Genomic DNA, 20,083 nt, shown 5'->3' on the forward strand with positions numbered 1-20,083 from the left:
CATTATACCAATGCATAACCATCACCCCACTGCACTACCAACTACTTTTGCACTCCACACTATTTTTGACTCCCCAGCTCATGCTAAAAATGTGTGAAAGTTTGATGCCTGTAGCAGCAGCAACAGGAGACAGTAACACATGAGGACATGTCAAGGCTTGCACCCGTGGCTGACATTTCAGCAAGCGGCTCAGCTGACTGGCTGTCATGATGGAGACTCAGACCCACACACACACACACACACACACACACACACACACACACCACACACACTCACACATATATATATAAACTGCATGAGGGTTCACAAGATCTACATGCCAGTAGGGAAATAGGGGATTGATGGAGCTCATGAAAACAAGCATACAGATACATCCCCGTGTAAGAGTACACACACATCGCAGCTAGGTTCACTGGGTCCACTTGCCAGTGGGGAAATAAGGGATTGATTTATTTTATGGGTAACTACTTTTAGTCAGAATGATGGATGTTTATGTATTTTATTGATCAAGTTGAGGTGTGGGCCGGAAGAATTCTTGGACGTTGGGGCATGCTGATTAATCAGGTAGAAAAGGTGTTGGAATAAAACATACTGGAGTACATTTTTGGTACATTAGCATTATTACTAAGTATTATAAATTAGAAAACCAACGTTTCATTGCAAATTCAGCAGTGTACAAGCACCTGTTTGCAAATGTGCACATGATAAATTACACTCTTATCATTGACTATCCCTTGATTTCTTACCACTGCGTAAGCAAATCTCTTATTTATTAGCAGTGTGTAATTATAATTTATACAAATTTCATTCTGACGTTGTGTAAACTTGTTGATTGAGCAAAGCCGTTTCTGTGGTTTTGTGTGTATTTGTGTATGCATGTGTGTGTGTGTGTGTGTGCTAAGCAACAAAATGACTATTGTGAGCACAGCTCCAGGTGCCTAGCAACCGAATCGCTCTGTTTCCTTGGCAACAGTTGCCTCGCACTCACTGTGTGGGTGATTGGCAGCCTTGACAACGGAGACGGAGTGACACTTGACCTCACGTGCTTGAATAGGAGAGGAGAAAAGAGAAAAATGGCGAGAAATAGAAGAGAGGGGAAGGGAGTGGGAGGCGACATGCAGAGACAGAGGAGAGACTAAGTGATAATCATTCTCCATTGTAATCATCCTCCACCATGTTTCATAAGGCGTCGTCAATACCTCTCCAGCTGGGGTCCATCATCAAACACAATACACAGTGCAGTGCGCGCATGCACGGACACACTCTTTCTGGGTGGAGAGCCCAGGCAGGGACTCCACATCTCATCTATTATCACTCAGCCCTGCCTGGTGCACAGCCTCGCTACACTGTGTCTTCTTTCATTTGTGATCTGCTACATCCTGTGCTCTGTGGGGATGAATGGATGCTGGACTCCTAGAAAAATGTGTCACGGTCACAGATGCCACAGGAGAGTAGATCAGAAGACTTTTTACTTGGAATTTAAGTGCTGTAATTATTTATTTTAACTATAAATGTTGTTCTTGTGGTTCTTCATCTGAGCAATCACTAGCTGAGGGTATTCCATCGTACACACCTGTTTAATGATAAATCAAAACCAGAGCTGGAAGTTTGTTTTGTTGTTGTTGATGATGTCATTAAGATGGATTGAACTTGAGCCTGTTTAAATCTGTATTATAGTTAACACAACAGCAGAGTCATTCATGTTTATTGCAGCACTTTGAATTTTAAGTCTCTGTGAATAAGAATATTCTACCTTTTTCTTTATTAAACTCTGATTTCTTATCTAAATCCCAACTGTAATGTCTTTACTGTGAAGATTAATCTACTTTTTTTTTTTTTTAACCAGCTGCTGGTGCTCAGTACCGTACAGGACATTCACGTTGTTTAAGACTGAATCACAACATTTGCTTTCCTATTTCCTTCGAAAATAAATAAATTAAGACCATCATGACTAATTCAAATCAAGGTCAGATAACCACATCTTGATCATAAAAAGAAAATACTTTTTAAAAAACTGAGTCAGGTACTGGTTTAACTGGATTTTTTGTGTAACAAATGTAACATGTTCATTTATACATACATACAATAAAATGAAAAGCAACCCACACTTACTGGTGATGTCAAGTCTTATTGCTCCTTTATTTCCATTGTGTTTAAAAACAGCTTGTTTTTATGCTATTCAACACTGTTGCATAGGAAAATAAACACTCAATATTACAGCTTGATGTCAGGAGAAGATTACACTATTCTGTACATATGCGTTTAATCACAAAGATTATTTGCACTTCTTGAAATTTTTAATTGTGTGAACATGTAAACCAAAAAAATGATTCAATCAACAGAAAAACTGAATGCATGAAGAACTAAGCAGCGAACCAAAAAAAAACACGTAGATTTGCGTTCCTCTCTCCAGTGGAATGACCTAATGCTGCGACAAAACTTGTCTTTATGAGGACGAGGAGAGCTGTGGGTAGTTATTACTGTGAATCATGCTTAACTGAGGGTGATCAACATGGGTGATCTAGTGCTGCAAACATCGAAAAAAAAAAAAAAAAACACAAAAAGACTTATGTTGCATTGAGGTGAAGTGACAGTAAATCATCACAGCATTCCTGTTGGCCTGAGCTGTGTTCAACTTCGTTCCCACTTTGTGAGGAAGATCTGGCAGTGAAACAAATCCGGAGCACTTCCTCTCCTCCGACTACATCTGATGCTAGTCTCAAGAGAGGGTTTTCAACTTTTAAATGCACCTACTGATGCTTTTGTTTTCAAGCAGTTTCTGTCCACAGCCAAAGAGATTTCACATTATAATGACAGGATGAGATTTACGTACACTACAGGCCTGATGTATAAAATAACATTCTTCAGCTAACAATATCTAGCCATTAAAAAGCAAAATAAAAATCAGGAACTTATTTTCTAATCTTCAAAATAAACTACTATTTAAAGGCTTGTCTACATTGCATCTAAAGGATCTTTAAAACCCATCACAAATAATAAAAAAAAAACATGTATTGGAAAGCAGAAGGCTCTGCTCAATGTGTGACGATAAGTCAAGATACACTGCAATGAACAAATTAAGTAATAAATCTCAAGAGTCAAAACTACAGGTGTTGGCTGAGACCTCACACAGAAAGGGAAGAAGACAACAGGAGCGCTTCAGGGCCCATTCGTGCCAAGGACCTCATATTGAAAAGGAGACTTCCAAGTGACCATACAGAAACCAGTAAATTAAAAAAAAAAAAAAAAGAAAAAAGTTTCAAAAATGTCCTCTAACCAGGATGCTCCTAATGAGCTCAGGCCCACCAGACACATCCTCATCCTCTTCCTGAAAAGCCTCCTGCTCCATGAGGGCTACTGATTTGCTGATTCACAGGCATCTATCCAATCACTGTACACATCGACTGGCTCTGACAGATCTGAAGAGCAACATATTAAGGATACAAAAGATTTTGTTGCCAAGAGTTACATTGACGCAGGATGATATGAACTTTGGAAATCAATACCGAAGGATAAAGAAAATGTGACTGCTTCTCTGCAAAGTATCCTTTGCTATTATGTTGAAGATCAAGCAATTACTGTAATTACAGTCATAGTCTTTCTCACTTCCCAAACTAGCTTCTACCTGCCTCCATTAAACAATGCATTTCTTTATCTGTGGTTCTTAAAATGCTGAAACTAGAAACATAAATAGATATTATTTTCTTGACAGCGATACCTCCTTTGAGTCTTTGACAATGACAGCATGTCAAAGCCTCATGGGAGCTGTAGTTACTGACTGTTAAAGTAGTCTTGATAAAATGATCTTAACTCAAGGTCCACTTACACAAACAACGGGTGGTCATATCGTGCTTTAAGGTTTACTAAAGCTGAACACTACCTCGGTGACTTGGCCAGATAAGAGACTGAATAAACTCCAGACGTACACATCTGCTGTCTTTTGTCGCCAGACCTGCACCAGACATAGCGTTGACCAGGAAGGTGTAAAATCATCCACCAATAGTCGGTGGACTGACGAGAGATATAATCTCATCCCCATATACGACCACTTGTTATCACGTGACCTAAGCGCCACAATTAGGTCATGTGACAACAAATGAGCCATGAGAATAAGACAGTAGAGCATATCCTCATAACATGCAGGAAATATACACAAGAAAGACTAGAAATGATCACACAATTATAGAAAATAGAGCGAGTAGAGGCCAAGGTAAAAAGTATTTTAGAAGGTGGAGACACTTTCGAAGGAGGACGATGATCGTTTGGTTTTTTTTGAGAACAACTGGACTGATAAGACAACTTTAAAAATGAATACACACTGAGGAAGACTGAATCTGAAGGGAGGCATTAATGCAAAATAAAGGAGGCCAACTGAAGACGACTTTGTGTAGATGAGGGCCATGAGATCAGGTTAAAAGCTCCTAATAAATGGACCTTCAGGTGAGATTATTTTGTCAACTACTGTTCCCATGATCAAGCATTAACATTCAAGCTCAAAAGCTAACACAGATGGCTTCAACATGTACATGCACAATTGTTGTTCTATAAAACTCATGTATGAATAAGGATACAGGTAATTGGTGTCTGGAACTCCTCCAAACAGACCGTGCATGATATTATCCCAGTATTTCTGCTTCTCTCCCTGTTGAGACAAAAGAGCAAAAGATAAGTTGGCAACAATTCCCACCACACAAATCAACGACTAACATCTGAAAGAGTTGTGTAAGGCTTTTGGTTACATTTTAACATCACATGACTTCTCGTGGTTACAGAATGGACAGGTGAACTGCGTCTCCAGATCCCCCGTCATCTTCTTCTTAGGAGGGGGCTTCCGTTTGGACTTGCGGCGACCCATTGCTCAAAAGCTGAATCAAGTGTGTGTGTGTGAGAGAGAGAGAAAAAGAGAAAACAAAAGGGGAATGTGTGCAATGTGTAACGTTAAATATCAAACCAAACAAAAAATATCATGAAATACTTCTAAGCCAGAATTACAACTATAAACCAGCAGCTGTTGTCCAAATATACTGGCTAACGTTTAGCATGTTTGTTGTTGATCTCAAGTACAACATGAATCACCATAAACAGACGAGTTAAACGGACTCTTATAGGAAATAAATCTTCCATCAGGACTCGACTCGAGCTATTAAACATGTCGTGATTGTTAACTGTCCTCTAGTTTCAAAAAGTTTTCATTTTGTTTACCTTTTAGTTGAGGAAAATACACGTTGCTGTAATGAGGAAAAGGCTCCAACACAAGTCCCGGCACCGGCAACGGTTCCTGTTAAATGATTGGTGGAGCGAGTGTGAAATATCGCGATGACTCATTGGCTGCGTCACATGTCAGTTAAGCTGGTTGGCAGTGACGAAACAGCGTCTGACAGTAAACACCATCATGACTTTTCATTGTCAGGTCTCTTGAGGAAAACAGCAGGCAAGATATACTGTGACATTATGAAGCTTTTAAAAGAAGCCGATTTATCTAAAATAATCCAGAAGTTTTTTTTATTTCCTTTATAATCTCTTGTTTTACGCTCCACTCCAGTCCTCTTGGTGGAGATAATGCTCCTCTAAGCTGGTTTGCCAACCGCCAATAAACCCTAAAGAAGAAGAAGAAGAAGGAGTAGAAGCAGAAGAAGAAGAGGTAAAACGTCTGTCAAACTGTTCCCGCTTGGTGGCGACAGAAGCTAACTCAGCCCTGGTGTGTTTGTTTGCAGCCAAACGTCTCCGTGTTTAAACGATATTTAGACATGCCTGAGGACATGTTGACTTATTAACTCTTTAAACATCTCGACAAGTTAGTCAGCGTTTGTGCTCTGTCTTCTTTCCTCTGGGTTTTTTCTCTGGTAGGTGTTGATATGAAAACTTAAAAAAATGACCCTGTGTTTGTTTGTACCAAGCAAAAAGTCAACACCTTGTTACCAAATGAATCTAATCAATGTTCCCGTTGAACACTGGTTTAAATTAAAGTTTGTTTTAGTCATGTGTGAGTATTTAACCAAGTTGCTTTGCTATCACATTTAAAAAATGTCCCAGTTTGTGCCTCTCATGTACTAACATTAAATTATTCACAAAGCTATGCATCCATTTCTCAAAAAAGATGTTTTTAAACCTCAGGAGGTCATAGAGCAACACTTGCTGCCATTCTGAAGGTATTTCCACAATGTTCAAAGGTTTTTCTAACCACTGTGATGAAAAATATCCCATCCACAAAAACAGTTTTAACCGTTTCCTAATCCAAACTAAGACGTTAGCTGGTGGTGCAAAAAAATCTTTTTAATCATGCAGCAGACAGAACATTTGTTGAATTTTTATCTTTTAGAGAAATGGACACTTTGTAATGCTGACACATGAGAGGCTCACAGTGGGGCCAAGTCTGGATGTCACTGTGATGTGTTAGGTCCTTCAGGCAAATGGTTAAATACACAACTTATAATGTACAATAACAAACAATACACTGTCAGTATATGTAGTTTTATGTTATTATGACAACATTCAAAGAGATTAAATGTAGAGAAAATGGTGATGAATACCCATCATCTTTACCCAGAGACTAAGGCAATATATTCATATGGCTTGTTTTATCTAACCAACAGTCTTAAGCCCCAAAGTATTCAGTTTACTATTATTTATGACAAATCTTTACTTTTTAGAAGATGGAACCAGATCATTTTATAAATGAATGAAATAATTATCAAAGTAGTTATGATTTATTTTTTGTCAATCAAATAGTTAGTCGACTAAATCTTATTATTTTCATTATCAATTAATTTGTTGATTTGTCAGTTTTTCTTTAAATGGATTGTTTAGACCCCAAAGTAACATCTCCCAACAGACCAAAACCAAAGATATTTAATTTGCAATGATATAAAGCAGAAAAAAAACAGCAAATCCTCACAAATGAGAAGCTTGAACCAGAAAACATTTGGAATTTTTCACTTGGTAAACGACTAAATAATTGAATCTATTATCCAAAGTCTTGGTGAGTGATCTCTGTCGAACAACTAATTGATTAACCAATCATTTCAGTGCTACAAAACATACTGTAGGGATATGATAATCATATTTTTGTATAAGACTTGTATCAAAATGTCCATAATCACCAAACATTTTATGTTTATACATAACATAAAAACCATTTGTGTTACATACAGTTTCCTAAACATTGTTTTGTTGCGTGTGAGATGTCAGTGATGTGGGTGGTGAAGGTGGTCGGCCTGGGGGTGGTGGCAGTCTCACTTAGTGCGGAGTTGCTTGGCTGGCTCCTGCGTCGCTTCAGGCCTGGAAGAAGTCTCAATGAGGTCCTCTTCTTCCCCTCAGAGGTGGCCTGTGTGGAACACATCTTCACTCCTTCTTCAACTCAGTAAGTGAGACATATTCACTGTGCTTATCATATATACACACACAAGTATATGAAGCCGCTTGATGCTTTCAATGTATTTACCATTACTCATTCCCACAGTTATTTATTTAACAGGACAATTCTTTTATCTATTGAATACATTTTTCCATGGGAAATCAGACCTAAAAGCCAAAGTTAGCCATTACATCCTATGAAAGATCCTGCAGCTAATACAGTAAGTAGACACACTCTTGTTTTCTGCCCTTCTAGTGCCTGTTGCTGCTCATTGCCTCATGGTTTGGAGACCTCCTTCTCCCATCTTCTCCGCCACATCCTGTCTGCTTCCTCCACTCTGGACTTGTGTGTTTTTGCCTTTTCCAACATGGACCTGAGCAGGGCTGTACTAGCACTGCATAGCAGGAGTGTGACCATCAGAGTCCTCACTGACAAGCACTACGCTGCCATCACTGGCTCCCAGATAGGAGTCCTCCGCAAGGCTGGTAAGGGAAACAGATCTGTTTCTCTTTCAAATCATTTTTTTCTATCTGTCTTCATACTGTGTGACCTTAACAGTCATATTGATGTAGCCTCTCTATGCCAAGAAACTTCAAACATAAAGACCCAGGGAATCCAATTTTGTCCTTAGATATTATTTGTTAAAAAAAAAAGTCACATTAACCTCTGTGGGATCATTTTACTGGAAGGATGACTCAGGTCTTGCTTGACAAAAGGTGCTCTCGGTCTATCAGTGTCATTGTTAGTAAGTCTCACAGGTTTCCTCAGTGGTGAATGGAGAGATGATTGGAACTGTCTGGGGGAATGGAGGTTGCCACTACAAGCCCTATTATGAGTCAGAGTCATCATGCTCTGAAAGATCTGAAAGAGTTTGTGTCACGTGTTTGACTCACGCTGTCTCACTTTCTCCGTTAGCCATCTGCATTTAATAAATTACTGCTACGGTATATTGTTAAGTAAGAATTAAGTAAGTAAGAAATTGGCAAGCAGGGCAACAAATTTCATTAGGCAAAGTGTTTCTTTGTGTGCGTGTGTGTGTAAGTTGACTGCATACCTCATGAGAACCACTTTGGCACAATCAACTCCTCTTGTGATACAGTGTCTGTTATATTTTGTCATTTTCCTGCAGAAACCTTTCATCCTCAGCTATTTGAATATAAAAGAACCAAGTGCACAGTGCTTCTGCTTAGTTTACATCACTGGTTTAGTATCACTAGGTGAGTACTGGTTGAGGTAATCCAGAGACAGACAAGGAAAATGATCTTAAAGGGGTCAAAACAGGAAAGAACCCAAACTTGTATCGCCTGTTGCATCTTCTTGTTCATTTCTGACTCTCTTGACTTCGAGCTGTGAAAAATAATATTTTAAAAAGCCAAAAAGGCATTTACACACAGTGATTAGGGAGGTGTACAGGACAGCTTTCTTGGAACAGAAATACTCAAGACAACAAGATGAGTATGGTTTCCATTCTACACAAGTAGAGACAGATACTGTGTCTGAAGCTCCATGCTAACATGCTATTTAGTATGCTAATAATAGTAATAATAGTATGCTATTCAGTATGTCTGAAACCTTAGTATGAAACCAGTAGTATGTCAATTGCATTCTGTTTACGGGTAAATATTACAGTATGTAAGCACTGGACACTACACTGGTATAAATATCCCACAATGCAATGCAGTATTGACAACAACAACAACAACAACATAACAGACAATGGCGGACAGTGAAGTCAGCTCTGGCGTAACGTCAGTAGTGCTTCACTTTAAGTGCACGTCTAAGGTTTCACTTTGCGAGGCATAATATATTTTTTAAAATTAGTATGGCAGATGCCAGTAGTGGTTAGGTTGGCATGGGTTGCCATGGTTACACGTCTCCAACCGGCAAGGAGGCTCTCAGGAAGTGACATGATAATTACAGCTCAGTGCCTCCGAAAAGATACATCCTGCTGTTTATTCACACATGAGTATGTTGAACGATAGTACACATGTTGGGTTTGTAGCGCGTAGAATGTGATTTCAGATGCAGCGAGACTGTATTTCGCGATAAGATTCAGTATTGGAAGTAGTATTATGCAGTGGGGTCGAATAATCTATGTAGTGAAAGTGGAGAGGTTTATATGCTTTCAGATTTGTTGTAGCCTTCTATTTTACAACCCCTCAAATCACCAACAGTACTGTCCGTTTAAAAACTCACAAAACAAACAGTATATTGATGTTTCAATCTTAAAAGAGCACCTAGGATTAAAGTGCAGACTTTAACTTTTGAACATCACCATTCTTTTTGGTGCAGAATTTCATAGCAGATACTGGAGACATTAAGACATTGAAGAACTTTCAATCTGCTCTCCAGGGATCTGCGTACGGTGCGACGTGGGCTCCGTGCACATGCATCACAAGTTTGCAGTGGTGGACGGCCGGCTGCTCATCACGGGCTCCCTCAACTGGACGCTGACAGCAGTGCAGAGCAACATGGAGAACATCCTCGTCACTGAGGAGCCAGACCTGGTCCAACCATTCATCAAGGAGTTCCACAGGTTGTGGGCGCACAACGACCCGGCTCAGTACCACCCGTCAAACGACCAAAAACCCGCTCACATGACCTCTAGAACTAATAACTGATCAGCCAAAAGGAATATTGTGTCAGAGCTCATGAACCTCTGAGGTAGAAGTGTCACCTTGGACAGAAAATGCCTCCGTGGTGGATCTTTTCATGATATCAGGAGGTGCTGTTAGTTTTGTAAGTTACTGTTTGAGATTATAGGAGTTTTAAGGCAGTTTAAATTAGTTTCTGGTTTAATTTTAATGTAATTTATTAGGCCAAGTCTACAGTTAAGAGTTCCTGGTTTTTGTGTGTTTTCTTTAAATTCTCCATACAAAACAATCCCTGTTGAAATGGACAGTAGAGGGAGTAAGATCCAAAACAGAAGGTTTGGTCCAGTTCTAAAGAGATTTCTCCTGTTTCAGGACGTGGAATCCATGTTGATTTTGTTTTTTTGTTTTTAAGGTGAGAACATTTCTTAATTTGACATGACTTAATTACAGTTGCTTTTGTTAAAGATCTCCACTGACGTTATCAATTACTCTTTCTTCTTGGTCATTACATAATCAATAATCTATTACATGATACATTTTCCTCCTCAAGACTAGAGGGAGTACAGCACATAGATTAGTTAGGAAATTGAATTTAATGACTGTTGAAACCAGTCCACAGTCCACTCTGTGTATAAGTGAATTACACTGGCGGTTAAAGATCCAGTGTTCAGGATGTGCTGCTGCTGTATCAGGCACCAATAAAAACCCGGTTTCACACTGCAGTGTTGACAGGTCTGTTGCATCAGAGCCCCGCAGCTGTGGTTTCGCTCCTGCTCCAACATGATTTACTCAGATTCACAGAAAGGCCTCACAGCATAAAATCCACGCTGGTATTCTCAGTGTTTTAACAATACCGCCTTTGAGCTTCTCCGGTGCAAGAAGAGTTGATCTGGTTTGGAGGTGATGAATGTTCCTGGCTGGGTGCATGACTCCCTGCGTTGCTCCGAGTCAGGCTGATGCTTGTTGATAAAGGCCAGAAGGGCTTTGTCTGACTTAACACTTGCGACATTTCAGTCTTTTACATCGTGAAGTTCAGCGTGTTAAATGAGACTGTTAGACTAAAGGAATCAGCTGCTATATTTCATCCACGGTATGTAAGGGACCAATTTAATTGAGCGGTCATGAGTTTGGATGCGTAAATGGTGCGTAACGCCTACACTCAGTAGCTGGGCCTCTTAAAAGTTTACTTTTCTATTGAGAGTCAAGCTGGCCGGTGATTTGACAAATAATACCGGAAATTTGGTGATTTTACCTTCAATTTAAAAGGATGGCAGGACAATTAATGAGTTGGTTAATCGATTGGTCTATTTATTTACAGGAAGTTATTTGAGAAGAAGTTCAACAAGGATTAATTATTTATCATCAATGAATCAAAAATGTCAAACATTTACGGCTTCCAACTTCTGTTTTCCGACATTTTTATTCTAAACCAGGAGTTTTCCAAGTCTGAGACTGTGGGCCTCACCTCATCAACCCCCTGTTTATTTACTTAATTATGATTATGTTATTTGATCCCATAGACACTCAACAGTTGCGCCGAAATAGCCTGATGTTGCTTTTTGACATATTTCAGTGTATACCAAATTCATGGCGTTCATTAGTTTCTGATTCTGGGAAAACTGGAAAAAACAGTAAAATTCCAGTAAAAAACTACTGAATCTCTGAACCATCTCTTCAACCAAATCACACACATTTAGCCTGTTTGACATGATAACTGATGTAATAACTTCTATTGTTTTCCTTTCATTCACTGAACCTCCCCTGAAACTGTTTGCCCCCCCCCCCCCCCCCCCCCAAACAATTAATCAATTAAAACAAAAAGGGAATTATTAGATTCATTGATAATGAAAACAATCATTAGAGCCTAAATGTAACCATTGATTCATATAGATATCTAATAGTAAGTGAATGTTTTTGAGACATAGGAGAGGAGGATTTGTTGGAAAGTTGCACCATAGGTAAACTTACATGTGTGTTAAACATTTACTCAGACTGTAGGGTTGAATGGCTCTGTGAATGGTGATTTTATTTTGAAAGTCTGTGCCGGAAATGCTACGTTGCCATTGAGTCTGACTTGGCCCCGGTTACACGGTGCAGCTCTCAGTGACAGGCAGAGTCTGGAGATCCGGGAGCGCAGCACCTGAGGAGGAGAGAAGCGGCCGACAGCAGCGCACAGTGACCGGCTTCCAGGTGGACAGGTGGAGGACCGCGGGAAGAGAGCACGAGACACACTCACAGACAGCATCCAAGGTACAAAACTGTCACATCATTTGAAGTAAAAGGCTGAGAGCGTGTTTAACTGTCATCAGGTTGTGGTTGAGTTACCGTATGGTGGCGCGGTGTAGACAAATGAATTAACTGTCATCGCAGTATCAGCGGAAAGCGCAGAATACACACTTTTCTTTGTGTGTTTCTAGTTGTACAAGATAAATTCTTGTTGTCATTTGTCAACAAGTTGGCTTATCATGATTCCATGTGTCCTCGTGAAGTGCACACCCCATTTCCATTGAGTTCAACTTCAGCTAGTTTAGGCCAGATGTCAACATCTGCTGTTTAGTCAGCTCCTGTGCTATAAGTTGGTTGATTTTATGGCTGACGACCTGTTTTCTTAAGTAAATGCAGCTAACGTTATAATCCTGCACACATCATATTGTGCCTATTTTCATATTGATGTGTAGGCGCATGCGTGGACATTAGTGTTTTGCTGAGTGTGTAGAGCAGCGTGCCGGCCAGTCTTTCTTTATAGGTCTTGGAAGCGGTAATGCTGAGCTGGTCTCTGGAGGGATCTCAGCAATCAGGAAGGCTCAGCTCAGCCACTCTGAGAGACGAGGGAGGGGGTCGGGCTGGGGGGGGTGGGGGGGTGTCAATGAATGGATGGTGCAGCCTCCTTACAGTATGATGCAGAGGGAGGAAGTGTGGAGAGGGTGAGATATGAATGGATGGTGACAGGAGGGATGCACAGATGGAATATGAAAGTGTGTGTGTGTGTGTGTGTGTGTGTGTCTAAGATAAGATAAACCTTAATTAATGGTTTAAGTGGGAGTGTCTGTGGGTGGATGAACTGGTCAAATGGATGATGGATGAAATATAACAGGCAGGGGAGGAGAATCTATCGCCACTCACCCAGCACTCAGCCTCCACTGATCCCATAAGTTTTATAACAAGAGTCCATGTGAAAAATAGAAAGCAGGAGCTGCGGGTGACGGATGGAGGGAGGAAGAGTGGACGGAGCACGCCCTGGCAGCCATTCATAACACAGCGATGGGAGCTAAGAAGGATGAGGCAGAAAGATGGCCCATTTGTAAACCAACACTTCCATTTACCAGCATCTCCTCGCCTGTTAGCGTAGATGGATTTCAGGCTTGTGAGTGTTAAAGGGTAGGTTCACAATTTTTCAAGTCTGTCTTAAAACAATAGTGAGGTGCACAAACAAACATGCTGCCCTCCTGTGCATACTGATGATTAAGAGATCCTCTTCATTATGCACTTTAAGTGATGCACAACATCCACAGCCCTCCTTCTGCAAACATGTTGTTAAAGTTGGACGGCTTCGGCCAAACGAGTCAAATCGAGTCGATATCTTTCTAAGTTACAGTCTTTTTAGTGCCAATTTCACTCTTTTTGTTACGTTCCTTCCACTGCAGCTAAACAGGAAACTAATAGATTAATTGATTAATCAGGCAGCTCTCGATTACAGCAAGAAAAACCTGTTTCAATATTCATTTGTTCACCTGACTGTTGTTTTAAGACAGACTTGAAAAATTGTGAACCCGTACTTTAACTTGAATTCTCAAACAGCTGAGATTTCGTACTCTGACATTCAAACACACAACTACTGTCTGTCCAGATTTCTGTCCCACAACTCCCCGATCTTTACATTTACAGCTAGCGGGCTCACATCTCCAGATTCACCAAAGCTTACTCTTTATTCATCTCAAACGCCAGGCTATATATATATATATTTTTTGTTATTCTTTAGAACAGAAAAGGTAAATAGTTGTCATACTTGTCGCATAATGCAAATAATTCTGTGATAAACTGGTATACTGCAGATTTAACTTTGGCCTTTGCAGGAACCTGGGACAGTTTACCTTTCTTCTCCCCCTTTCATCACTAATTCAAATGAATTAATAAGACCTTAACCATGTGACCACTTTACTTACAGCATTAACTTTACTTGCTACATTAACTTTTTCTTGACAATGCCTGGCAAAGATCTCTATTGGATTGAAACCTCTATCAAATTTCATTTACTGAGAGCATCTGCATTCACTTTCCCACCATAATCAGACTTTTAGTTCTTTACCTTAAGACATTATACAGTATATTGTCAAGACCAAAAAATATCTTTTATCTCTGTGTTGGGGTTAAATTATTATTTTCAGGTAACATGCATTACACCATGTGCAATAATCTAACATAACTAAACAGAAAACAGCAGCCATGGTGGTTTGAAGTCATCTTGAATGTGCAGGACTTAACTTGTCTTTTAGGCTCAGTGCAGCGTGCAGAACCTGTAATTACATGTTTTTACCTGAGGTGATTATATTGTTCCTGTACATACTGTACACCCTTCAGCTATATTCTGATATTCAGTGATGTTTGTTTGTTGGGCTGCAGTTAACAGTTATTTTCATGATCACTTATTCTCTTGTTTAATTAATGAATCTATAAAATGTCATAAAACATTAATAAACATCCAGGTGACATCTTTAAATGTCTTTTGTCCAGTCAACACCAAAGAGATTCACTGGTATACAACAGTTTCACATTGCAGAAGCTAGAACCAAGGAATGTTTGGCTTTCTTGCTGATAAATGAATTAAATGATAATCAATCATCAAAACTGTTGATGAGTCATTTTAGGCCTATGGATTCATACATCGATCATTTGCAAAGTCCTTATTTGGTCACAGGTTCTATTAGAGACATTTCAGAATTATGGTGGATGCCTTTTTTATGAATGAGTTCCAGAGTTTATTCATACAGATGTGTGTCTGAAAGCTCGTTCTTCTTCTGTTGTCTCTCTGACTGTGATAGATGGCATTAGCCAGAGATCCAGGGGCAGGCCAGGAGCAGAGGGACGCAGCGGACCAAAACTTTGACTACATGTTCAAGCTGCTGATTATCGGCAACAGCAGCGTGGGAAAGACCTCCTTCTTGTTCCGCTATGCAGATGACTCCTTCACTTCAGCATTCGTCAGCACAGTGGGAATTGACTTCAAAGTCAAGACCATTTACAGGAACGACAAGAGGGTCAAGCTGCAGATCTGGGTGAGAGTTGTGTTCTGTTGGAATAGCTTCAGCGTCAGTATGGAGAGGAGGAGTTGTTGCAGCGACCAAGACCCATTTCCACATACATATTAGCACGTCAGTATTCTATTTAGACAGACTTGAAAAATTCTGAAACTATCCTTTAATGCCTCTGTGCAGATGATAGTTTATATGATAATTAGGCGTTCATGTGTTTGGTAGAGCTTCTCTTCCACATACTTTTCTCCAGTTATGTTTTCTTTCCAATTAGAAGTTGAAAGTTGGAAAAAGCAAACTTTAAAAGAAAAGTAGAACAAAAGTATTGCACCAGACAGATATCTAGGAACAAAAATACTTTCTAACACTGTCAAAAGGAGTCATTATTCTGAAACTCAGTAAGTGGTGTATGAGTTTCCCAACTGCCAATACTTAAAATGGGCTTGGAAGCTTTTGAAGGAAGTATTATAAAAACAAACCCCCGAAACTTTCTAAATGTATTTCTTGTCTTGCTATTCTCTGCTTTCTCATCTGTATAAACAGGGCAGGAGGGGGGGGGGGGGGGGGTTTGGTCTCGTCTTGGGAACACAATGGTAGCTTGAACGCACTTCTATTTTAAATCAGACTGCCATGCTTATGTGAACATGTGCACAAAATGAAATTCAGTCGATAAGAAATATACATTTTTACAGACAAAGCCACAGTTTGTGGCTCCTTTTTGGTTATTGGAGCATTTTTTTGGAAATATTTTCTGACATAAAAACTCACATACCAGAGCTGATGAAAAGTCCTTTATTTTCAAACTATTTACCTTTACATGCATGTAGTCTGGTTTCTCCTCTGCAGCAGTAAGAAAGGGCAGAAATCTGGCAGATAAGGCCAGAGCACACTGCGACTCTCTTTGGCTCGGAGAAAGGTGTTTGCTCTGTGCAGAAGCTGATGCTAAAGGCTTGCAGTGTTCCAGTAGTGCAGATTTAACCCTATTTAATCTGGCTCACAAAAGGTTACAGTACCGAGCGTTAAAACTCAACGTCCTTAGTTTTTTTTAAATACTGATTATGATTTTATATGTGATACTATTAGCTCTATTAGTTTTATTAACTGATGCCTCACATGTAGACAGTCAGGAAAACTGAAGTCACCTTGTTTTCCCCCCAGTTTAAAGAATAATTTACTTTCCTGCACCTTTAGCAGTTAACCCTGAACTCTAATGGATGACAGCCAAATATCTGCAAACAGTCACTTTTAGTAGTGATATAGATTATTGAAAGTGGACGATTACAACATTATTTTTGTACTGAAGGTGTTTATATTTGCCAGTTTTTATATTTAACCACTCTCCATGTCCCTGGAGAGTGCAAGGCCTGTATTATGATCTCTGAAGACTATATGAGTATATACCCAATACTCAAAAGAGTATATGGCCACCTCAATTATTTTTTAGCAGGATATTTTCTGGGATATACTGTACTATAATGACCTTTACATAAATTGACTTACAATACACATGCAACTGCAAAAATTACATGTATTTATGAAATAATACAATACACTGGGGCACCAAACCCCAAAAATCCAACACACTGTTTTATCTTTGAGTTCAACCAGGAATCCCTGACAAAAACAAGACATTCTCCAAGTTGAACATTAGTTTAAGAGGATTAAGTGTCTAGTTAGCCTGCAGCAGAGGTGTCAATTTAGAAAGAGCTGTGACATCAACAAGATCTTACTGTAAATGCTCTTTTATTACCCGCACCAGATAAAAAAAAAAAAAAATAACAGTACAGAGAGAACAGGTTTGACAGACAATGTATCAAGAAAGAAAAAAAATTTAAATGTGAGAGCTGTAATATATTTGATGTAATTAACTGCAAATTCAAAATCCAGCCTAAACCAAAGGCAGAGTCAATACTGTAGTGCTTTGGAAAGCATTGTTACACAACACAGACTGTTTATCTTCAACCCATTCCCTAGTTTGCCCTCTTACACGCCGCTGCCTGTCATGGATGTGGCGTAAACCAATTTCTCACACTCTTGAGTTAATGACAGTTGATGTTTAACATCGTCCCAAGACGGCGGGGTTCATGAAAGATGCATGGGGTTTGAGCTGCTGGAGCTGAATGTGCTTACTATGCAGACTGACGCCCAGGACAGATCTATTACTGAATGTTAGTGCAAGGCGAGGACTCACCCACACTTCTCCTGTTAGATGAAAGTAATACATCTTTTCCATTTTCTATTTTTTTTTTTTTTCAACTTAATGTATTCAGCATAGCATGCCTCCTCTGCTCTGCCTAACAGTGATACAGTCACATACTTTTACATGAGGATGGTGCCAAGTAAAATGTTATTGTCTGCTGCTGAGCAACTTGAATAGGTTTCGTGGGGCCATTAAAATGAGCTCAAGTCATTTTTATAAAACCTTGCACCAAAGTTGGGCATATGAGCGTTTCAGACAGCAGTAACATCTCCTACGGTTCCTTTGACATGTACTATAGGTCACAGACAAACTCTAAATCTCTATCTTTAGAGTGCATAATGTTAATATCATACATACTGTAGCTGCTGGCAATATTTTTCATGAGGAGGGAACATTCAAACCTATCAGATGAATCCGTTTGAGTCTTAAAAGTGTCATTTTTTAAAGGCAGTTTTAATGTATTCATGTCAGGGATATCATTTCATTTAATTGCACAGGAGCATAAAGAAGTAAAATAACCTTCCAAACTTATTTTTGTCCATGAAGGCATAGTCAAAAAGCACACAGTGTATCCTGGTGTACTTACAGGGTGTGGCAACATCAACATATGATGGGAGGCGTTAATGATTCACCTTTTCAGAACAGCAGAGTTAACCATTTATGTTCTTCCCCCAGGAATCTTTTGGTAGAAAACTATTTTTTTATACGTTTGTCTTTAACACTAATTACAAGGATTACATGTGTTGGAATGACATTTCATCCAGTTAGTGTGTCAACTGTGAACTCCCAGCTCCCTGGAGGTTTGTTGTGGTTTAAATAATGACAGTAGAATTATTTAAGGTGTGCCATATGTTTACACAGGACACAGCAGGTCAGGAGCGCTACCGGACCATCACCACAGCTTACTACAGAGGAGCCATGGGATTCCTCCTCATGTATGACATCACAAGCCAGGAGTCGTTCAACGCCGTACAGGACTGGTGGGTAGAGCTCTGGATGTAATGTCACATTATTATTAAGCCACCGTGTGTGTGTAGTGTTTGTGTGTTATCCTGTATGTCTCTATAAAGCTTGAATTAGTTTTCTTTCTATATACTGGAGAAACACTTCTTCTTTTGCTGTATTTAATTCACAAGACAAAACTTAGGGAAAATTGTGCCATTTTGTGCCAAATTGTGCCAAAAAAAAGATGTATGAAGACACACATCTGATAACATTAACTTCAGAACATGTAGACATTCAATTAAAGTATAGAAATCTAGGAATAATCACATACAATCCCAGCACAATAACAGCAGTAGTAACAATAGCAATACTTTCAATAAATAATAGCAAACAAAACATATATTTATGATTTTCTGAAACAGCTCTAATTTACCTACAGAAGGTTCCTTATCTTTAAATGATGCTTAATTGTTGATAAAGCACCATTTGAATGTAAGAAATACACATACAGCAATAAAATGACACCAGCACTGCAGGACATGTAGAGGTTGTGAAAATATTGTGTCTGTGTCTCCCAGGGCAACCCAGATCAAGACGTACTCGTGGGACAACGCTCAGGTAGTGCTGGTAGGCAATAAACTGGACTTGGAGGAAGACAGGCAGGTCCCTGCTGAGGCTGCCCAAAGACTGGCTACAGAGCTAGGTCAACACACACACACACACACACACACACACACACACACACACACACACAGTTCAATTACGTGCTCAGCAAGAACACACAAAACCAATCTTTGCCTAATAATTACTCATAACCCTCACCTCTCCCCGTGCTCTCTCCGCAGGCTTCCAGTTCTTCGAGGCCAGTGCCAAAGACAACATCAACGTGAAGCAGGTCTTTGACAAGCTGGTGGACGTCATCTGTGAGAAGATGAACGAGACGGTCAACGGTGATGTCAGTCTATCGGCCAATAACAAGGGAGCTAACCTGAAGGACGCGCCCCCCAACAACCAGAGTGGCTGCGCATGCTGATCGTTGATGGTGGAAACTCATAGAGTGTTGGTTTCATGATCAAGTGAATTACCAAAAATTGATTATTGTGAATGTATTTTACCATATGTTGCTGCAACACTATGCTTGACTTTCTTTTTCTTTCCATTTGATCTTTTCTCAACTTGGTAGCGTCTTCAGCACTTCCTCATAATTTGAACGTGACTGTTACACTAAGATGCCAAAGAGCTGCTTTGATCAGTTTGGCCTTTTGCTTTATTATTTCCTGTTTACACAGTCGTTTGTGAACAGCACCTGTTGCAGGCAAGAATGAGAATGAATGAACCAGATCAGCAGTGAGTGGAGGATCACTGTGATCTACTTGTGTCATGCTGCCCCCTTGTGGGTGTTTTTCTGAAACTGCATCACTGTGACTTGTTGACAAACACTGTGTATCCTGAGAACTACTGGCCCTGTGTGATCCTGCTGAGGAAGACTGCTCACTAGCTGCTCAGTACAAAGTCAAACATACCTGAAGGTGCTGTGTCATTCCAGGGGTTTGTGCGTAGTACAGACTTGTTATTACTGTTTTGAAGGGATATTCTGATCTGCTTTTAATTTATGGTTTTGTTTTTGTTTTTGTATTATAATGGCAGTCCAATATTTCCTTTGCCAGGTTTCAAATGTGGTCCTTCTAAAGATTGAGATTAAAAGATATGGAGCTTTAAAGTATGTCTCCTGGTTTTCATT

At 39.7% G+C, this 20,083-nt stretch overlaps 3 protein-coding genes across 6 annotated transcripts; 2 read left to right on the forward strand and 1 right to left on the reverse strand.

Moving 5' to 3' along the window:
- Window positions 1-2,115: 2,115 nt before the first annotated feature.
- LOC121910479 (transcription elongation factor 1 homolog) lies at window positions 2,116-5,301 on the reverse strand. Its single transcript, XM_042431713.1, has 4 exons — window positions 5,203-5,301; window positions 4,740-4,865; window positions 4,572-4,642; window positions 2,116-3,419 (listed from the first exon to the last, which is right to left on the reverse strand). Exons 2-4 carry the CDS (start codon window positions 4,853-4,855, stop codon window positions 3,355-3,357), a joined length of 252 nt encoding a protein of 83 aa, XP_042287647.1. The 5' UTR covers window positions 4,856-4,865; window positions 5,203-5,301; the 3' UTR covers window positions 2,116-3,354.
- Window positions 5,302-5,403: 102 nt separating this feature from the next.
- On the forward strand, window positions 5,404-10,670 carry pld6 (phospholipase D family, member 6). 3 transcript variants are annotated; one of them, XM_042431701.1, is made up of 4 exons: window positions 5,404-5,641; window positions 7,182-7,360; window positions 7,610-7,839; window positions 9,707-10,670. In XM_042431701.1, exons 2-4 carry the CDS (start codon window positions 7,182-7,184, stop codon window positions 9,973-9,975), a joined length of 678 nt encoding a protein of 225 aa, XP_042287635.1. In that variant the 5' UTR covers window positions 5,404-5,641; the 3' UTR covers window positions 9,976-10,670. The 3 variants fall into 3 exon arrangements, with proteins under 3 accessions (XP_042287635.1, XP_042287628.1, XP_042287623.1); XM_042431694.1 differs by having other exon boundaries at window positions 5,607-5,698; XM_042431689.1 differs by lacking the exon at window positions 5,404-5,641 and adding an exon at window positions 5,648-5,843.
- Window positions 10,671-10,773: 103 nt separating this feature from the next.
- rab3da (RAB3D, member RAS oncogene family, a) lies at window positions 10,774-20,062 on the forward strand. 2 transcript variants are annotated; one of them, XM_042431670.1, is made up of 6 exons: window positions 10,774-11,090; window positions 12,046-12,198; window positions 14,988-15,221; window positions 18,259-18,377; window positions 18,921-19,045; window positions 19,188-20,062. In XM_042431670.1, the coding sequence occupies exons 1-6, from the start codon at window positions 11,088-11,090 to the stop codon at window positions 19,373-19,375; spliced, it is 822 nt and encodes a 273-aa protein (XP_042287604.1). In that variant the 5' UTR covers window positions 10,774-11,087; the 3' UTR covers window positions 19,376-20,062. The 2 variants fall into 2 exon arrangements, with proteins under 2 accessions (XP_042287604.1, XP_042287612.1); XM_042431678.1 differs by lacking the exons at window positions 10,774-11,090; window positions 12,046-12,198 and adding an exon at window positions 13,113-13,326.
- The last annotated feature ends 21 nt before the right edge of the window (window positions 20,063-20,083 follow it).

Source organism: Thunnus maccoyii, chromosome 2 (genome assembly GCF_910596095.1).
Source record: "Thunnus maccoyii chromosome 2, fThuMac1.1, whole genome shotgun sequence".
NCBI lineage: Eukaryota > Metazoa > Chordata > Actinopteri > Scombriformes > Scombridae > Thunnus > Thunnus maccoyii.

Bases quoted from the DNA above. Each gene is read 5' to 3' on its own strand.
- LOC121910479 (XM_042431713.1), bottom strand. From the start codon at position 4,855: ATGGGTCGCCGCAAGTCCAAACGGAAGCCCCCTCCTAAGAAGAAGATG. The intron at 4,643-4,739 runs GTAACCAAAAGC...TTGTCTCAACAG, and splicing joins AAGTCATGTGATGTTAAAAT to GGAGAGAAGCAGAAATACTG. The intron at 3,420-4,571 runs GTATCCTTATTC...GTTGCTCTTCAG, and splicing joins GTTCCAGACACCAATTACCT to ATCTGTCAGAGCCAGTCGAT.
- pld6 (XM_042431701.1), top strand. From the start codon at position 7,182: ATGTCAGTGATGTGGGTGGTGAAGGTGGTCGGCCTGGGGGTGGTGGCA. The intron at 7,361-7,609 runs GTAAGTGAGACA...CTGCCCTTCTAG, and splicing joins TTCACTCCTTCTTCAACTCA to TGCCTGTTGCTGCTCATTGC. The intron at 7,840-9,706 runs GTAAGGGAAACA...TCTGCTCTCCAG, and splicing joins AGGAGTCCTCCGCAAGGCTG to GGATCTGCGTACGGTGCGAC.
- rab3da (XM_042431670.1), top strand. The intron at 15,222-18,258 runs GTGAGAGTTGTG...ATGTTTACACAG, and splicing joins GGGTCAAGCTGCAGATCTGG to GACACAGCAGGTCAGGAGCG. The intron at 18,378-18,920 runs GTGGGTAGAGCT...TGTGTCTCCCAG, and splicing joins TTCAACGCCGTACAGGACTG to GGCAACCCAGATCAAGACGT.